This window comes from Bison bison, unplaced genomic scaffold (genome assembly GCF_000754665.1).
Source record: "Bison bison bison isolate TAMUID 2011002044 unplaced genomic scaffold, Bison_UMD1.0 scf7180017864491, whole genome shotgun sequence".
Taxonomy (NCBI): Eukaryota; Metazoa; Chordata; class Mammalia; order Artiodactyla; family Bovidae; genus Bison; species Bison bison.
In genome coordinates, this window is record NW_011495050.1 from 16858814 (window position 1) to 16880514 (window position 21701).

At 36.4% G+C, this 21701-nt stretch overlaps 1 protein-coding gene across 1 annotated transcript in view; it reads right to left on the reverse strand.

Moving 5' to 3' along the window:
• Nucleotides 1-21701, reverse strand: part of ZFPM2 (zinc finger protein, FOG family member 2) — a 421565-nt gene that overhangs the window by 387288 nt on the left and 12576 nt on the right. Inside the window, exon 3 of the mRNA XM_010863552.1 lies at nucleotides 11058-11159. Within this exon, the coding sequence (XP_010861854.1) occupies nucleotides 11058-11159 (102 nt within the window). The remainder of the gene's footprint in view (nucleotides 1-11057; nucleotides 11160-21701) is intronic.

Here is a 21701-nt window from a genome sequence, read left to right on the forward strand (position 1 = left end):
TGGCAAAGGTCATGAGGAAGGAGGCTTGGCATACGCAAAGGCGGGATCAAGCCTCAGGAGTCTCCCTGGAAATTCTCGAGCAATCTACCCCCAAAACCAGAGTCTGCCTACTTTCTGCTTTGTGCTTTCACCTACACTTCTGACTTTACGGGGGGCTGTCCCCCACTACCTCTCTGAAAAAAGAGTTAGCTTATAGCTCCAGTTAATAATTCCTGGGTGTGACAGTGTTTCAACCTACAAACTCCCTTGGAAGTCCTCTAGCCTGCCTGAATAGGTTTTTCCGGCCACATGTGATTGCTCAGAGCCTCCAAACTGTGAGAGGCATGAGATGTTCTAAACTGTCTAAATACAGATTCCTTTGAGCAGTCAAAAGATTGATTAGAAATTGTATTGGTGAAGGGATTTTCACTTGTTGGGCCAATGTTTGCTGCTAAGTCTCCATATCCCTTACCTGCTGTGTCCCTGGCAGTGTATTGATTAATATAATTGGTGTAAATAGTAGCTTTAATGTTTGTAACCTGGGACCCTTGAGTTAATTCTTTTTCTTGTTATAGCCCACCACACCTTTGCTCTGTAGGAATGCAACTTTATCTAATGCTTTTTGGAGGCTGGCGCCTGACTTAACCACCTTTAGAGAAAAATAAGTTTTCTGAAGAAAAGGTCTTAAAATGTTAACAGGCCTCAGGGCCAGAAGATGATGCAAATCACCTAAACTTTTGCATATGATAAGTTTGCAGGAAGAAAGCCTGGCTTACTGCATGACTCTACCCCTTCCCCCATTATCCTCTATGCATAACTTAAGGTATAAAAACTACTTTGGAAAATAAAGTGCGGGCCTTGTTCACCGAAACTTGGTCTCACCATGTCGTTCTTTCTCTTACCTTCTGGCTGAATTATTCAGCCTCTTTTCTCCACTGAATTTCCTCACTGAGCTATCCTTATTTCAGCCTCTTTTCTCCACTGAATTTCCTCACTGAGCTATCTTCATTCTATTACTCTTTATATCCTTAATTAACGTTTAATTAAGCAATTGTTTCCTGATCCTCGCCGACGCCGTCCCCGCTTCGAATTCCCTGGATCCACCGGGGCTGGACCCCGGCAGACTCTGATGCTGGGAGGGATTGGGGGCAGGAGGACAAGGGGACGACAGAGGATAAGATGGCTGGATGGCATCACCGACTCGATGGACGTGAGTTTGAGTGAACTCAGGGAGTTGGTGATGGACAGGGAGGCCTGGTGTGCTGCAATTCATGGGGTTGCAAAGAGTTGGACATGACTGAGCAAGTGAACTGAACTGAACTGAATCAATATTACCCTTTTATATAATCTTATAGTAAGCTGGATTTAGAAAAGAGGAACCAGAGATCAAACTGTCAACATCCGTTGGATCAATGAAAAAGGAAGAGAGTTCCAGAAAAACATCTATTTCTGCTTCATTGACTATGCCAATGCCTTTGACTGTGTGGGTCACAACAAACTGTGGGCAATTCTGAAAGAGATGGGAATACCAGACCATACCAGAGACACTGACTTGCCTCTTGAGAAGTCTGTATGCAGATCAGGAAGCAACAGTTAGAACTGGACATGAAACAACAGACTGGTTCCAAATAGGAAAAGGAGTATGTCAAGGCTGTATATTGTCACCCTGCTTATTTAACTTATATGCACAGTACATCATGAGAAACACTGGAATGAAGCACAAGCTGGAATCAAGATTGCCAGGAGAAATATCAATAACTTCAGATATGCAGATGACACCACCCTTATGGTAGAAAGTAAAGAGGAATTGAAAGGCCTCTTGATGAAAGTGAAAGAGGAGAGTGAAAAAGTTGGCTTGAAACTCAACATTCAAAAAACTAAGATCATGGCATCTAGTCCCATCACTTCATGGCAAATAGATGGGGAAACAATGGAAACAGTGACAGATTCTCTTTTCTTGGGCTCCAAAATCACTGCAGATGGTGACTGCAGCCATGAATTTAAAATTTCTTCTTCCTTTGAAGAAAAGCTATGACCAATTTAGACAGCATATTAAAAAGCAGAGACATTACTTTGTCTACAAAAGTCCATTTAGTCAAAGCTATGGTTTTTCCAGTAGCAATGTATGGATGTGGGAATTGGACTATAAAGAAAGCTGAGGTCCGAAGAATTGATAATTTTGAACTGTGGTGTTGGAGAAGGCTCTTGAGAGTCCCTTGGATTGCAAGGAGATCCAAGCAGTGCATACTAAAGGAAATCAGTCCTGAATATTCATTGGAAGGACTGGTGTTGAAGATGAAACTTCAAATCTTTGGCCACCTGATGTGAAGAACATTTGAAAAGACCCTGATGCTGGGAATGATTGAAGGTGGGAGGAGAAGGGGATGACAGAGGATGAGATGGTTGGATGCATCACCAACTCAGTGGACATGAGTTTGATTAAACTCCGGGAGTTGGTGATGGACAGGGAGGCCTGGTGTGCTGCAGTCCATGGGGTTGCAAAGAGTCAGACACAACTGAGTGACTGAAGTGAACTGAATAGTAATCTAGTTTCAATTTGTGGCCCATTAATAGCAAGTGTGCATGTCTCTATGTACTTGCTTTTATTTTCCATCTTTTTAAACTACTTCTACTTCTAGTGTTCGTCACTGTGTTGGTCTTTACGTACCCTTAAGAGCTTTATTAAGTCCCTTTCTGAACCAGACAAAAGAGAAGCAAATAATTACACAGTTTAGGTCTTCTTTCAAATTTTTAGATTTAAGAATCAGTCATATTTTTAGGTATCTTTCCAGACACAATGTTGAGTCAAGGAAAACAATTTCCAAAAATTCTTGTGCCAAAATAAACATCTAATGCATATGTTTCAATAAAAAGATTTATCAAAGAGATGTCCTGTGCTTAGTTGTTCAGTCGTTTTCAACTTTTTGCGACCTGTGGACTATAGCCCTCCAGGCTCCTCTGTCCATGGAACTCTCCAGGCAAGAATACTGGAGTGGGTTGCCACGCCCTCCTCCAGGGGATCTTTCCACCCTAGGGATTGAACCCAGGTCTCCCGCACTGCAGGCAGATTCTTTATAAAAGGCATATCAAAGGTTTTTTCTCATACTCTATTGACAAGTGTCTTCCTAGAGTGCATGTTGAGAAGAATTCTAAAGCAAATTATGACTCAGGAGTAAGGAACACAGTAGACATTCTATTATTGGACAAAATTGAGGTGAGTAGTTAATCAAAACAGCCAAACCATGGAATGATTTTTAAATAATAATATAAGTATTATATTACTTATAGAAGTATATTAGAAGTATACTTCTATAATAGTATATATACAAAATAATCGAAGTATTATAATATACAGTATATTACAATATACAAAAGCACTTTCAATAAACATTTGATGTAAGGCCTAGACCTTCACTGTATTGGGCCTATGAGTCCACGGATTGGTCCTCCAGTTTCATAAATGTCATTCAAATGCTTCATCTACAATTTTAATTTGTTTCATTGGAGTACAGTGAGGATATAAATGCACTTGCAAAGCCATCTAAGATAGATTCTTACAATATTTTCATGATTTTCTCCCTACTGCTTTAAGTTATTTTGCCCACACCTAAATGTTTTAGTTATTTCTCTTTACCCAGTCTTTTGAAGGTTTCAATATGGTTGCCATAGAAACAATGCCATATTTTGCAAATATATTTAGGTGGTTTAGACAATATTTAAAATCAGTTAAAAATTTCAGTAACATATATATAGTTGGCAGGCATATAAGTGACTGCCCACATGATTCTCTCTAGCTCCTGGTCTCTGTATTGGTTTACTAGAGGTGCTATAACAAAATACCATAAATCATGTAGTTTAAATAACAGGAATGTATTGTCTCACAATTCTGGAGTCTACAAGTCCAAGATCAAAGTTCAGCAAGATTGATTCCTCTGGGGGCTTTGTGAGAGAATCTGTTCCATACCTTCCCTAGCTTCTGGTGATCTGTTGTCAATCTTCAGCCTTCTTAAGCTTGTAGGAGCATCATCTCAGTCTCTGCCTTCATTTTCACAATGTTCTCCCTGTGTATGTGGTCTGTCTCCAAATTTCCCCTTCTGATGAGGATACCAGTCATGTTGGATTTAAGGCCTGCCCTAATCCAGTACAACCTTAACTAATTACATCTTTAATGACCCTATTTCCAAATAACACCACACTCTGGACAGTTAGGAATTTAAGACTTCAGCATGTGAATTACGAGGGGACCTGACTTAACCCACAACACTCTCAATCAGTAAGTTTCATAGAAAGGGTGGAAATTTTAGTTTAATGAAGGAAGCTTTGAATGTAAAAGAATAATTAATGAATTCTGCCATGAGAGTAGGGTCTGGGATAGGAAAGTACGTGTTGTCATATATTTTTCTGGGATCATGCTATATTTATAAAACTTGACATTGTATTTTATTTTCCAGGAGTGTGTTTGAGGAAAAAGTCACTGGAAAGAAAAGGTCCAAAACAAATTAATCTCAGTTCATTATCCTTTAACTTGAATTTCTCAATTAAAGTTGTGCAAACAAATCAGGTATTTGCATATTCTAAAACAAGCCATTATTTAAATATCCTTGATTCTCATTCTTGTACATCTGAATAAAGAATAATAATGACAAACTGGTATATTTTATACAGTTCCTTATTACTCAAAGACATCTCGTTCCAAACAATAATCATAAGTCCTTTGCCTTCAATCTACCTTTTTCTTTCTTTTTCTGGTTAGGTTTATGTGTGTTCTAATTCTATATCAGAGTGAAAACTGGAGTAAAGGAATAAGATAAAGAAACTTGTTCACTCTGTTTATGTGACATTCCATTCTACAAAGAGTAAGGCTTTCATCTTTAATCCGATATCCACTTAACGACACTGTAGAAGATTTATTTTGACCCCCTCTTGTTTCAGAAGGGACTCAAAAGTCTGTAGCAATTTTTGACACTTTGCTATAATGTTTTTCCGACCCCCTCCCCCCCACCACACACACACTCCTCCCTGCCTCATTTTCATATGGACACAAAGAGTTGGGATAAAATGATGGTTCATTATAGTGGTACAGAGCTCTTATCTTCATCCGGCAAGAGTCATTTCCTTCCAAAGATTGAAATGCAAATGTGAAAATTAATGATAACTGCATTATCTGATAGCAGAGATAATACCAATTCACTGTCAGAGTAATACACAGTCATTCTACGATTTCCTCCGCTTCTCACAATATTCTTCTTACTGTCAGACTATATCTATGGTTAACTATGTTTCATAGGTTTCTGTTAATTTACTTCAAATGGCATTTCCCAGATCTTATATCTACCACATTTTCCCAGTCAAAAAGGAAACTAAATCAGAACTGTAATCTCCAAGCCCTTCTTTGGACTAGTAAAGGGGGGAAAAAAAAGAAAAAAACCTCTGTATCATTAGTATGTGCTTCCTCACAGTAGTCTCCTGGCTGCCATTCCACTTTGCACAAAATTCCCCATCTTCACAGTTTGATTTCAGGCACAGACCACAACTAGCTTGATCCTCTGTATGCATCCGCAACACTGACAAGCAACTGAAAAGAGGTGACATTTATAGATGTCTTGACCAATTTTTAGTCCAGATGCAACAAGTACACATAACTGATTTTATGCTAAACATTTATTCTTGGAAATTTACTCACATTAAAATTTCTTTTACTGAATTATGTTTTAAATCCAGTTGACTTAGAACATAGTTAATATAACCATATGATGATTTCTAATAGCAAAATATGGCAAGGTTAACTCACTATACAAATGTGAGCTTATCATCTGTAAGGCATTATAATGGCATCTAAGGCACAATTGCCAAAATGATACTAAAAGTAGTATTAACAGCTATCTATTGAGCACTTATGAAGCTTTGATCTCCATGTTTTACATAGAAAGTCTTATTAATGATGTAGTAATTACAATTAGCCCCACTTTATAAATAAGGAAACTGAGCCCTTGGCGAGTTAGTAACTAACCCAATGATTCATGAGAAATGCCAGGCTGGATGAATCACAAGCTGGCATCAAGACTGCCAGGAGAAATATCAACAATTTCACACATGCAAATCCACCTCGCTACTGGCAGAAAGTGAAGAAGAACTAAAGAGTCCCTTGATCAGCATGAAAGAGGAGAGTGGAAAAGCTGGCTTAAAACTAAACATCAAAAAACTAAGATCTGTTCTGGCAGTTCAATACTCCCAAGGTCACAAGACCATAGGTGTCAGCATGTATACTCATATACAGATCTGCCTGGCTCTAAAATTTGTGCATTTTCTCCTGTAACCAAGATCATTATCTGCTTTCTAGGTTGACATGCTTAATTACTGCATCCTATTCTAACTGTAATACATGGATAATTAAAGACTATTAAAGGAGAGAAATGGCATCAAAAAAGAGTGTGAACACTGGTCAGAATGGCCATCATTTAAAAGTCTACAAATAACAAATGCTGGAGAGGGTGTGGAGAAAAGAAAACCCTCCTACACTGCTGTTGGGAATGTAAGTTGGTGCAGCCACCATGGAAAACAGCATGGGAGTTCCTCAAAAAACTAAAAATAGAGTTTCCATATGATCCAGAAATCTCATTCCTGGACAAAAATCGGGACAAAACTATAATTCAAAAAGATACATGGACTCCTAAGTTCACAGCAGCACTATCCATTTACAATAGCCAAGACGTGAAACAACCTAAATGTCCATCAACAGAGGGACAGATAAAGAAGATGCGGCACATACACAGAAGGGAGTATTACTCAGCCACGAAAAAGAATGATATAATGCTATCTGCGGCAACATGGACGGAACTAGAGATTATCATACTAAGTGCAGTCCGATGTGGAAGTCACTTATATGATGTCACTTACATGTGGAGTCTAAAATATGATACAACTGAACTCATTTACAAAACAGACTCTAAACTTATGGTTGCCAAGGGGGAGGTTAGAGGTTAGCAGATGCAAACTATTATACATAGAGTGGATAAACAAGATCCTACAGTATAGCACAGGGAACTATATTCAATATTCTGTGATAAATCAGGATGGAAAAGAATATGAAAAGGAATGTTTAATGGAATCATTTTGCTGCACAGTAGAAATTAACACAACATTGTAAATCAACTATACCTCAATAAAAACAAGAGCTTGTTGACAGCATAATATTACATGTTTGGACTTCTCTCTAGCACCTTTCACAGTTTTTTAGTGTACAATGTTTATTAAGTAGTTAAATGTATGGGTACTGGCAGACTGAATTACTTGTGAGGGTGATAAAAGAAAAGGCATTTACTTAAACAGAAGTTTAAGTGAAATGATATGAAACTGAAATGATATGAAAGGTATGAGAAGTAAGTGTCCAACTCTTTGTGACCCCATGGACAGGAGTCCACCAGGCTCCTCTGTCCATGGAATTCTAGGCAAGAATACTGGAGTGGGTAGCCATTTCTTCCTCCAAGAGATCTTCCCAACCCAGGAATCAAATCCAGGTTTCCTGAATTGCAGGCAGATTCTTTACCCTCTGACGTGAGGTATAGGCAAATGCAGATGAAAAGGAAGAACAGTGGATAACAAGTATCATTTGAACTAGATTCCAAGCAAGGGAGTGTCAAGGTAATTTTCTTGAGAGAAAGAAAGAAGAATGAAAGTTGCAAATAGATGTGTGAAATATTGAAATAATGTGGTAACGACTATTATACTGGCCTCAACTTTATTAGCTTAGTGTTGAGTCTAGCACTCCACACAAATATGAAAGACACATAATAAATTGAAAATTATTCAAATAAGAGTCACAAGTATTTAAACATTAAAGAATTTCACCATTAGAAATCTTTACAAACAGAAGATAATTTTCCTAAAGACTGCTTGCATGCGTGCATGCTAAGTCACTTCATTTGTATCTAACTCTTTGCAAACCTATAGATAGTAGCCCACTAGGCTCCTCTGTCTATGGGATTCTCCAGGCAAGAATACTGGAATGGGTAGCCATGCCCTCCTCCAGGGGATCTTCCTGACCCAGGGATCGAACCAGCATCCCTTAAGTTTCTTGCATTGGCTGGTGAGTGCTTTACTACTAGAGCCACCTGGGAAGGTTCCACTTTTACGAGTTAGCAGAGGTACAAGCAATTACTAAATGTACCTTTTAGATGAACAACAAATAAGGAAAAATTGCACTGGGGAATCTGTATTTGATACAATAGAACACTTTAGATAGAAGGTGATTCATTATGGAATTAAGGATCAAGAAAAATCATGGAGTTGTCTTCAATCAAACTTTAAAAATACGGTAAATCCTGATCCATCTTAAATGATGTCAGCTCTGTGCCTCAAATTCTTTAGATAATTTCCTTGTCCTTAGATTCTGTTCTATTTTTTAGAGACAACTGTCCATCTTAGGGTGACTTTCAGAACTGGGTGGGAGATCTTCTTAAAGTTAGAAGACCTTGAAATCACACCTGACTCATCACCTTATGTCTTAACTAACAATTTATGGCTAAATTCAAAACCAAATGCTTAGCATTACAAAAGCTTACCCTTGTTGTATCAGATGTACTACTGTACTTTAAAAAAAAAAAAAAAGCCAAAAAGAATTTTTAAAGGTTCTGCTTCAACTCTCAACAATTTCAAAGCCATAATAATGATCATTAGCACTTTATGTGCATGATCTGGTTTAATTCTCACAAAAGCCATAAGAGGCATTAATATCACTTTCCACATTTTAACAAACCAGAATAATGGCACAGAGACATTAAGCAATTTGCCAAAAATTATTCAGCAAGTGAGCAGCAAATCCAGAATTTGAACTTAAACCTTTAGAATCCAGAGCTCATTTTCTAACATGTATGGAAACCTCGAAAACTTCCTCTCCTTAATACAGTAGTGAAATACCAATAATTTTTCTGAAAAACAAAAATTTGGGTAAAAATACTGATGTAATTAGGCTTCCCCGGAGCACAGCAGTAAAAAGAATCCACCTGCATTGCAGGAGATGCAGGAGACGATTCAATCCGTGAGCTGGGAAGATCCCCTGGAAGAGGAAACGGCAACCCACTCCAGTATTCTTGCCTAGAAAATCTCATGGACAGAGGAGCCTGGCAGCCTACCGTCCAAGGGGTTGCAAAGTCAGACATGACTGAACAACTGAGCGTGAGCATGATTGATGTAATCACTATTCATGCAAAAGAAAAAGTCCAGAAACATCCTGTATACTTTCTCCTGATTAGAGGAATGTTATACCTTAAAAGATACATGTCCAATAGGTAATCTTTTGTTATGAATCAATTTCATTAATCAGAGGATGTCAAAATAATAAACTCCCCTTTATTTTTCAAAACACCTATAGGGAAAAATGTGTTACTGATTTTACAACATACAAAGGATGGATTTCCTCTAGGTATACCTACTTGGAGGTACACATTTTTCCTTTAAAGTGTTTACATATTCAAATGTGCCACAGAAAGAGTATATACATTTTCACTGATATCAACTGAATAAAACCAGATACATTAAGTACATTAAATAACTCAGATGTAAAAAATCTTATCATGCTTTACCCTTGCTCCCCTCCTTTTTGACCTATGACTTTATTTCTGGAAAATATTCCTGAAAAAGGTAGCATCGGGTGTCCAGTATGTGATTAATAATTCACTACCCTTCTGAAATTTGCTTACATACCTCCAAGTCACTGGGAACACTGTGGGCCCCAGACTTGAGCGAGGAGGAAAACCAGCCACCTCCAAGTTTGCCCCTTTGAGAGAATCCAGAATGTACCCTTTGCAGGTAGGCATATCAGAAAGGCCATCTAATCTAAAAGTAAAAAGTCTTCTAAGTAGCCAATATATACCTAATTCCATGAATGAACAACCATACAACATCAAGTTGCCCACCTTTTTTAAGTTAAATGTAATCTCCAAGGACAAAAACTTTTTTCCAAAGTTTTTTCTTATTTTTTTTTAATCAGGGGAATTCTTACCTATATTGAGACAGAAGCACTATGCGATAAGGTGAAAATGCCAGATGTCCACATTTTCTTTCAAACGCTTAAAACTTGGTACTATAGTACTTTAACTATAATACATTTTGATCCAAAATCTTGTGTAACACTATGCTATAGTATACAGAATACAAACATTTGCATATGTCATAAATAACATTAGAAATGACATCATAATAATCAGATATACTGTATCCTCATTTTTGTTTTCATTATATTTTCCAGCTGCTGCTTTCAGAAAATTACCACTGGAGTTCCTCTCTTCTTGATGCACAACAGAGAGCAATTTGCAAAGTCATGCAAGGGTGAAAATGTGACTGAAATATAGGAATCTTTCTTAATGAAAAATGTTACTGCTTTGGAAATTATGGCCAAAACTATTTCAAAACTCGTCTATATCCTTAAGCCCTATGACGTAATAGTCTCCTTTGGCATAAAGGTTTTTTATCCACAGGGTTCTTATAACTGAATATATTTTTATAAAATGATGTTGGTGTTTTAGAGTATTTTAAGTTAGTTTTTCTTTTTCTTGAAATGATTAAATATCAAGGTCTTTAAAACTGAATTTATTTTTCATTTGTAAGTGAAAATGTTAACAAAATCTTGAATTAAAGGGGAGTATCTGTTAATATTTTCTAAACTTCTAAAAACATACTGTGACTGAATCCATGACTTACAACATGACTAAACTAAATGAATTTCTTTGGAGTACTGTTATTGTCTGAAGCTTTAAAGGTATGCCCATTTTAAAGATGGATATGGCATAAAGATCTCTGTTCAAAGAAAATGCAAGTAGAATTGACTAAAATCTTATATTAATATAAAAGAAAACAAAGATGAAAATTTCAAGTAGAGGTAACACTGGTTTTTACAGTTTACCAAAGATAAAATCTTCTTTAAATGATGTTATTTATTCAGACTTCTATATAACAAGAATACACACATATTTTTTAAAATCAGAGATGAGAGTGTAAGAGTTTTATTATTTAATTCAAATTCAAGGGGAAAAAAAAGTGGATAGTAGCAACAGATGGTTAATTTTACATTTTTGTCCTACCTGGTCCATCCCAGTCATCTGTCTCAACTGCAGGTTGCCCTGGTTTCTCTGACTGCGTGTCCCCATCTGATTCTGCTGTCTCCTGGACTCCTTCATCATCACCTGGAAAACACCAACATACAAAGAGAAGGAGACGTGATTAAAGCCCTCTATTTGACATTCAAATCCTCCCACAGGGATGTCCTTAGCATATGTCTAATTATATAATTGTTACATACATGGTAATTATACTGAACACAGTTCTATGATTAATCATTTTGATAACTATTATGGGTTTATAATAAATAAAATCAACATTAGTCATAAATAAATAAACTGCTATAAATACTAAAAACATTTCCATAAAATTTTTCATTTGGAATTATTAGTATTATTCAAGAAGAAAATGAAAATCTGTATGTATTCTTTATACTGTTTTCAATACAGAAAACTAACTTGCTTATTTCCAAATTACATTTTTATAAAAGCAAGATGCAACAGAGAAGACATATTTGTGTTTGGGTTGAAAGTGAGCTATTTTGGAGATTTTCTTTTTCTCCATCATTAAGCGTACTAAAATGTGTTTGTATTTATTTTAAAAATGGGTATAAAAAGGTCATAACTGAATGATAATCATATAAGATGAGCCAGTCACACAAGTCTTCACAATGTAGGAAGCTACAAACCTATACTTGTTCCTGAATAAGTACAGCTAGTTTCAAAATCATGTCTTCATTTCACATAAAAAAGAAAAATGATGTAATATACCTTGAGCAAAAGTATACTTACAGCAAAGAATGAGAAACCTACTAACGTAACCACATTTTAAAAGCAAAAAGTCTGATTTTTTAAGTGTCTTCATTTTAAATGATAATGTAACAAAGTACTGCTGCTTTAAACAAAAACAACTGACTTTAATATAGTGCAAAGAATAATACAAACATTCCTAGTTATAAGGATAACAGAAATCAGGAAACAAAATAACAAGAAAATGTGGTGTGATGACAAAAATGAAAAGAATATAAATTAAAAACAGGGAAACTAAACCTTGAATCTAATAATGCTAAATTTTTAAAGTCAAATTGCTTGCCCTTTGAAGCATTCAATAACTATTTTTCACACAATTGTTAAATCTCTAATATTAATAGTACTTAAATATTTATATTGTTATAAATTATACATTGAATTTTAAAAATCTTTCACAGTAACCTAGAAAATACAAAATTTTCAGGAAACAATTATTATTACAATGACAGTAGTGTGATGTTAATATGAGTTTTGAAGTTTAAACTCCATAAATTTTACATTCACTTCTATATATAGTTTCACAAAAATAAAGCATTTTAAAGAGTCAAATAAAAGTAAAGAAATACATTGCAGAAATCCAGTGACAGCTCTGCTGAACTTAATTTCCCTAATAGAGAAGGGCTGCCTCTGGTGGGTAACAAAGAATAAAACACATACCCATACTACCAAGGAGAAGGCAATGGCACCCCACTCCAATACTCTTGCCTGGAAAATCCCATGGACAGAGGAGCCTGGTAGGCTGCAGTCCATGGGGTCGCTAGGAGTCAGACATGACTGAGCGACTTCACTTTCACTTTTCACTTTCATGCATTGGAGAAGGAAATGGCAACCCACTCCAGTGTTCTTGCCTGGAGAATCCCAGGGACAGGGGAGCCTGGTGGGCTGCCGTCTATGGAGTCACACAGAGTCGGACACGACTGAAGCAACTTAGCAGCAGCAGCAGCAGCATACCACCAAACTCCATGCCTGGAATTGACGGCTCTTTTAAAAGTGAGTTCTCTCTTCTTTTCTGGATTATCAAAATGAAATCCTCTCCAGAAAATGTTTATTGATCATCTACCAGGTTTAAGGAACTATGGTAGGCATGGTAGGATATATATGGAAAAATACCTTTTTGAAAGGAGTATAAAACTCATTATAGAGAGCAAGTTCATAAAGTGAGAGTGCAAGACATGATCCAAGAGCCATAAGAAATGTATGTACAAAGGCTCAGTAGTAAGCTAACAGTTTGAATCTTCTGTGCTCCTTTTTTTTGTAGGTCACATAGAACACAGATGCACCAGCCAATTGGGAGATCAGGGTTAGAGACCAGCTCTCACTTCTCAGACACAAACAGGACTGGTTCTCAGCCTCTGCACATGAGGAGGCTCCATGGCCTTTTCGTATACTGGAAGAACTTGAGAAACCCGAAAACTTTGTTACCAATTAAGTCAATGTTACTAGAACAATATCCTGTAGGACTGAATCTTCTGGAGTGCCACCAGGGATGTCTGACCCAGTTTAGGGAAAGCTGAGTGCCGAAGAATTGACGCTTTTGAACTGTGGTGTTGGAGAAGATTCTTGAGAGTCCCTTGGACTTCAAGGAGATCAAACCAGTCAGTCGTAAAGGAAATCAGTCCTGAATATTCACTGGAAAGGCTGATACCGAAGTTGAAGCTCCAATAATACTTTGGCCACCTGATGCAAAGAACTGACTCATTCAGAAAGATCCTGATTCTGGGAAAGATGGAAGGCAGGAGGAGAAGGGGATGACAGAGGATGAGATCGTAGGATGGCATCACCAATTCAATGGACATGAGTTTGAGCAAGCTCCCAGAGTTGGTGATGGACAGGGAAGTCTGGATGCTCCAGTCCATGGGGTCGTAAAGAATCCGACACAACTGAGCAACTGAACTAATACTGACTTTACCAATGCTCTATTTTTCATGGGGACTATAATTCACGCTAGAATCTACCACCTAGGTGAGTGACCTTTTCCTTGCTTTTCCACAGACTGAATGGAAGTTTAACTCCAGGCACGGATGCAGAGGAGTCTACAAAGGAAAATGCCCCCCCCCTCCACAAACAGTGAAGACTAGAGCATCAACCTATATATTTTAAACAACATCCGTCCCTTCTAAGCCCTTTTCTCATATCTTGTGATCTTGAAACAGGGATGTGAGCATCACAGAGGACTCTGGAGAACATGTAACCCAAATGAGACAAGTTCACCCATCTGGAAGTTGATGTACAGATAGGGTGACTTATCTATAGTCTTAGAGCTACAACATTTATTTCCACATAAGGAATCTTCCCTAAGCCTTCTCATGCTTCAGCAATAAGTGCTTCCCAGCCATCTCCTTCCCCTAACAAGCAGAACAGTAGGGCTATGGGGGAGCACAGAGAGGCATCATGAAGACCACCCAAATCAGCAGTTTGTAAAAGGTTAGGGGTTAAATTTGAGTCTCCTATCAGCTTGGCATTCTTTCTAAAACATCCTTTCTTGCCTCCCTACCCTCTCCCCATCCCATTAGTTGAAGAAAGAACACATACACCTTTAAATAGTTGAATTTTAGTCATAGAGAGATGGATAAAAAAGTAAGCATGAGACTACACTGTTAAAAATCACACATCCAAGGACCCAGAGAACAGAGAGTAAAATTTTCATCAGAACTACTTGGGTAAGTTAAGTATTATATTCAGTTATTATTTATATCATTCTACATACACAGAGAGAAGTAAATCTTCCTGACTTTTACTATTACATTTTAATTGTTGAAAACACTGTGCTATGCAAAATTCAGTCAGTAATTAACATTGACAAGGCATATATTTGAAGATGCAATGAAATATATGAAAAACAAAAAGAAGCTTTCTCTTAAGAACCATATAATCTAGTTAAGGAGACATGCCACATGCATAAAAGAGGTTGCCACTGACAAAAATAACCAGGGTAGTACATGAATAATTCCAAATGAGATCACATAAGATATAGAAACTCAGAGACCAAAAGCATGAAATGACATTGACCATGGAGAACCTTCTAATTAATTTTGAAGTTCTACCTTCCTGTTGAAGATGGAGAAGCATTGGGGAACTGACATGATCATGTAACACAAATACAGTAATGAACACATATTTATTTTCTATGAACACACTTTGTCAGACCTGTGGTCTTTGAGTTTTCCCTCACTTAATCTGTAATAACAATCTAACTCACATCCCAGATATTGCTTCACTAAATTTTTTGTGAGATTGGAATTAAGTCTACTCTAAAATACTTTATTTGGCAAATTACATATTTGGAAGGAAAAGTATTCAGAAATACAGTGAGAAACAAGTATGTGTGGAAGAATATATTGAAGAGTAATCCCAACACTTAGAAGTTAAAAGAATTGACTTAGATCTATGGATGTCTGTCTTTGTTAGACAGAAGTGATATAAAGCATTCTTAGTTAGCTGATTAAAAGACTACTTTTGAGTCTCTGAGCACTAAGAATACAAAACAAAGATGGTTCCTTCTCTCATACAACCTGTAGATTAGGACAGAGACAAATGAACAGACTGCAACCTCATGCGATTAATGATTTCACGGGAGCAGTCCATGGTGACAGAAGCACAGAGGCATGACATTTAATGAAAACTCGGTGTCGTGAAAGCTTCCCAGAAAAAGGAACCAATAAAATATCTGAAATTTGGAGGCATAATCTTAAATGAATCTGAATTCTGTAGGTTTCACGTCCGGGGCTCCATGTTTAAAAACCATTTTTTTTTTTTCAGATTAAAAATGAGAACCACTTCCCCAAAGAAAAAGATTATTGGAGAAGGAAATGGCAAAACACTCCAGTGTTCTTGCCTGGAGAATCCCAGGGACAGCAGAGCCTGGTGGGCTGCCATCTATGGGGTCGCACAGAGTCGGACACGACTGAAGTGACTTAGCACCAGCAGCAGAAGCAGCTAAGTTATTGTGCAGGAAAAATGGCATCTTGAAGGTGGTGAAACTAAAAACATTTCAGTGATGCAAAAATAGGATCCAGAGAGAGTTTTAAGATGCTAACAAGAGACAATTAACGAAATATTCCTACTGTTTGACGGTTGATTGAATGAAGTCCTTTCCCTCATTCAGTATGGGCCAAATTTACCCATGATCATTTTCATCAGTAACTACTAGGAAAAGAAGATGGCAGGATGACTACAAATCTCAGAAGACATTTGATACACATAGAACTTTAGTAAATCACTCAAATGAAAATATTATCATTCAACTATTAAGGGCTTGATTGAACTAGTAATTTCATATAATAAAATGCCTTCATTAAATGTCACTTATCTGCCAAATCAAAACTGTAGAGCTTAGATTTCAACTTGGGCCAACATCTGCAGAAATACTCAGTATTGATAATCCTGATTCATGGAACAATTTGATCTAATTTGTTTCATTATGCAGCACATATAATTAGAAAACGACTGAAAATAAATACTGCAGAGTATTCAGTAAAGAAGCACTAAAAATAGCTGGTAGTACACAATTAACAGCTCTAAAGAAATTACATTTTACAATTATTTTAAACCATTTATGAAACTGATTAAATGTACCATATGCATCACATTAATAAAAATAAGTCCTGAGTGAGAAGAATAAAAGTCATTGACTAATTACTTGTGTTTTCTTAAAGAACCCCAAAATGTAAAAATGAGAACCCCAAAATGTGAAAAAAGCATATGAGTATCATATGAAATGATGTATTAATATTTAGATATAGAAAACAAAATGGGTCAGAATTAAATTTATATTTATCTCAATGTCTGCTATGTGCCAAATACTGAAACCATAAAGATGAATAAAGAAGAGATAATGTCACAAAGTTCAGATTCTGTATGGAACTTAAACATGGCTACTATTTCTTAGGCACCACACAGAACTAGTTAAATGAACATCATATCACATCAACAACTCTGCCATGCATTATTATCCCTATATTTCAGAAGAGTAAACCAATAGGCAGATATGTAAGAAGATGCCCAAGCACACTGCTAAGTAGCAGAGCCAAGAACTGATTCCAGGTCAGTCCAATTCCAAAGACCATACTCCAGACCCATTAGGACATTATAGTTGAATGGAGGTCTAACAACAAAGACAGCAAGATGTGATAAGATAGCTGCTTTCTCTTCATCATATATAAGCCTTGTTTCTTCATTTTTATTTTACGTATACTATTTACTTAGAATTTGCTAAAACCAAATTATACAGAAATCCTTAATCAATAACCATTGCTCACTGTGCAGTTAGAAAATTAGATTTTGGTTTTATACTTTTTAGTATAACCTATTGCAATATCATTACATTTACTAATTAATTGCTTTCAGCACTATTTAATAACTAAGATATGTCACATTTTTCAACTTTTAAACCCTTCATCATTTAAGTTTATTTCAGGAAACCAGGTCTCATTTTTATGGTAATGTTTTCACCTAATTCATTTTTAATCTTTTTACTAATGAAAAATGAAATGATTAAAAAATAATTTAATCGAATATGAAATCTCTAAATTACTTTAAGAAACAGTATTTTCCCCTCACAATAGAGACTTGCCTCTTTCCTATCAATATTTATTCTCATGGAAAATTTATAAATAGAACTTTATTTTGATATTAACCCAATTTCAGCCTCTTCTTGATTTGAATGGGAATGACTTCATTGACCATCTCTTTTTTTTAACTTTTATCCATTTTTGATTCTTATATGTTTGAAAGCAGCACTCTAGAGCAGCTTATGAAAAAATGGCATGAATAATTAATAGCTAAGATAATGACAAATTTGTTCAGATACTGCTTCAAAAGCTTTGTTGGTAGGAAGAGGAAAGGGAGAGAAAAGGATGCCAGGACGAGTATTACAGAAAGAGCTAGAAATCCATTTGATATCCATTCATTTACTTGCTAAATTCTTTATTCACATGCTTTTAAATAGAAATTTCAGTATATTTTTAGCAAAGCACAAACACATTTAATGGGATAACCACTATATACATCAGAGACCAATTCATAAAATGATGAAATGGAATAAATGTCAAATGGTAACAAAATCTACAATATTTCTGAAATTATGGCTATGCAGTTAATGGTTTTCCATTGCAAGATTAAACTCTTTTGTTGCTCTTTTAAAAGATATCATACATATTTTGTGGGCCCTTCCATTTTTCTTAGTTTAGTTTTCAGAATCAGTGAAAGCCCTATAGGAGGAAATTGAAGGCGTTATTGAGCTCTATAAAACATACCACAAATGACTCAGGGAAATGCACTAGAATATAGTCTTTGGAACATACGAAACAGTGTCTTTTCATTCCATATTAGGTATTGTTGGCAAGGTGGTAAAAGCAGTGGCTCTATTTGCAAGGCAAAAATCATTTCAAAACACAAATAAATATCTTTTCACTGAAAGTTAGACATTCCTGTAGAAATTAAAGACTTGCCACGTTCTGAGGCAGTCACTTTTTCCGCACAAAATAGCAGCAGTGTTTGAAAGCAGTCATGCAAGCAAACAGCCTTTCTCAGTCCTGCTCTTTTAATCCATGTAGTTCCTATCAATATTAACCTCTTATAGAAATTCTTGTACAATGAAACTATTGAACTTTCTTGACTAGGAGTGTTACTGTAGCTGTTAGTCATCCCTATAATGTATTTTGCAATCAGCTAAATCATCAAAGTATTTTTTAACAATGAACAGTTCAGAAGTGACAGATCTACTTGCTTGTTCACAACTGCTTATCAGAGAATAGATATCACATATGTTTTCCAGGTGCTTCCTATAGTTAGGATACCTTCACAGAAGCCGCTCATGAAAGATAAGGTCATAAAAGAGATGAAAAATGTGTGAGCTTCATACACTTATGGTTTTATCATCAGACAAGATAGCTTTGGTTAAAGGACTGTAACAGTCAAAAACAGAAAACTGCGGCTTGTATTGAAGGGCGAGGACATTTAAGTTTAAGATTCAGTTTGTGTTTGCTTTGCCTAATAGCCTCCACAATGTTGTTTGGCTTAAAACAATTGTTTGGTTATAGATTATCCAAACAGAGGTGTCATGTTAAATTAACTCTACATTGCCAAATTACAGACACTGTTACATCTCCAGAGACAAAAAAATAAAAACATTCAATTGTTGCCCTTTTTTTTGCTAATGTCTAAAAATAAAATCTAAACATTTCAATGGTTTGAATAGAGTACATCCATTATTCTGTGGATCCCTATAATCATGCCTGTCTCAAGTCCCCCTTGGCTTACTATAAATATAAGAAAATGTAGGATTTTGCTGTGTTCTGGATAGTTATATTCAGTACACAAACATTTTTAAATGCATGCTATTTCCTTGTAACTTATATAATAGCCTTTTTCATACCCCAGAGTATGAATCAAGCAGATCAAAAAACAGAATCCACATTTATTTGATTATAAATTTTTAGACTCCAGATCAGGAAACAATCCTTAAATGTTTGATAACAATGGTCCAGGGCTAGGTCTGTTATTCTGAAAAGAAACTCAGTCTCTACAGTCAACATATGACTACTGTAATATCTGTGGCATTTTATTATAGCTAGTAAGGGAAGGTTGTTGAAAATACTGTTTATGGTAACTATTGGAGAAGGCAATGGCACCCCACTCCAATACTCTTGCCTGGAAAATCCCATGGATGGAGGAGCCTGGAAGGCTGCAGTCCATGGGGTTGCTGAAGGTCGGACACGACTGAGCGACTTCACTTTCACTTTTCACTTTCATGCATTGGAGAAGGAAATGGCAACACACTCCAGTGTTCTTGCCTGGAGAATCCCAGGGACGGGGGAGCCTGGTGGGCTGCCGTCTATGGGGTCGCACAGAGTCGGACACGACTGAAGCGACTTAGCAGCAGCAACAGTATGGTAACTATATCAAATAAAAGTCACATTGAAATTATTGATAACTTAGGAAGAAAAAACAGTGGTTTATAAATTCTTTCTACAGTCCTGAATATTTATTCCTAACATCAATATCAGCCTCCATGTGAAAAGTTTAAGTTTACTTAAGATTTGGAACATAAGGTAAATTTCCACATGAGATAAAATAAGGCAAATACTCAGCACTGTATCATTCAAGAAATTTCACTCCTCGTTATTTCTCACAAGAACATTTACAAGCAAGTGGAGGAGGCATCTTACTTTAAAAGACATTTCTGAAATACATATTTCAAAGTTTATGCTTAAATAAGTTTTATTTTCTCTTCCCCTGCTTCCCCTCAAACCAAACCTGTTCAAAGGAACAACAACAACAAAAACCCTCACTGCAACTAAAAAGAAAAGCCACTTCAACTACTATGTTCCGTTCAGAAGAGGATTCTACCAAATTAAGCCATTTCTTGTTCCAAAGAGGAGACAAAGTAAGTTACTCTGAACTGTAATTGACCTATTCAGGGATCTGTTGTTTGGCCATCAAGAAACCATTAGCTTTCAGTTTTCTGGCCTCAGTCTTCAAGCTTCAAACCCAGCATTCCCTTTAGGAAACTATCATTATCACCGACATCAACATTATCGCCATCATCATCACCAACAGCACCATCACCGTCAACAACAAAAAGTAAAACCAAAGCTCACACTCTCTAAACTGTCTCCCTAACGAGTAAACCTAGTCTACACAGAAAGACCAAACCAATCTGAGAAAGTTATGATCTTTGAATACCGTTTTCCATACAATCTAATTGTTTATTCTTTCCTGTTTAACAATCACTCCAGAGAGGCTTCTCCTTTCTCATAATCCATGTAGGACTATGAGTCATAAGCAATCACTCATTACCACTGTGTTCCATCGCCACAATATAATTTACTTATTATAATTAAGACTTTACTCACACCACACATCCAAAAAGCCAAGACCAATGGAGAATGCATATTGTGGGACAGCAGCTAACAAAAACTTTGGTCCCTATCTGAATGCCCTTTATCCAACAGTAGTTCAAATACCCTAATGATGATAAATGACTCTCAGAGCTCACAAATAGGGGATAACATTTATTTCTTCTGATAAACTCTGTTTTTTTCTACTGCATGACCACTGAAATTATATATATTTTATTCTTACATTTTCTCTCTCTACCATGTTTATGGGAAGCTCAGATTTGCCTGTAATGCTTCATTTTCAAAATATTTATCTCCCTGTCTTATGCTTCCTCTCATTATTTCCTGTCCTTCACCCTATGATCATTGTTCTTCCTGATCTCTCTGGCCCATACATCTCTCTTCTGGGTCAAGTTCCACTGTGGTTCCACCACAATCTGCATGCTCACTAGTCTCTTGCCATGCTGCCCCTCTACTTGGAACCCTATTACTTCTTTTTACATAATTAATTTTGCATTAGATAGCAACTGAAGTGTCACATTCTTAAGAACACTTTAACCTTCCTCACTCTTTCAAGCCACCGTGTACCACTTCTGTGATTATTTTATTAATGTCTGTCTCCTCACTAGAATGTAAATTCCAAAATAGCCAAGACCTTCCCTGCATTTACTCACATAGTAATCACAGCATGGCCCAAAATGTTTGATATAGCAAGTATTCAATAAATATTTACTGGATTGGAAAAAAACATGCATGTGGTAAGAACTGACTACCACAATGCTTTGAGTTATTCATTATCCCAATAATCAAGCAAAGACAAAAACAATGCCCTTTGAAGCTGAAAATGCTCCACAGTAACAGAACTTACAGGTGGGCAAGTGGTCACCTGATAATGAGTAACACATTTCCACCCTCTCTTTTCATGAGGTGGACCACTCCTTAAGTTAAAAATAAATTCCCAACAATGGATTATAAGTGGAAGAGTCCTGGGAAACTTTCAGGAACCTATTCTTACAGC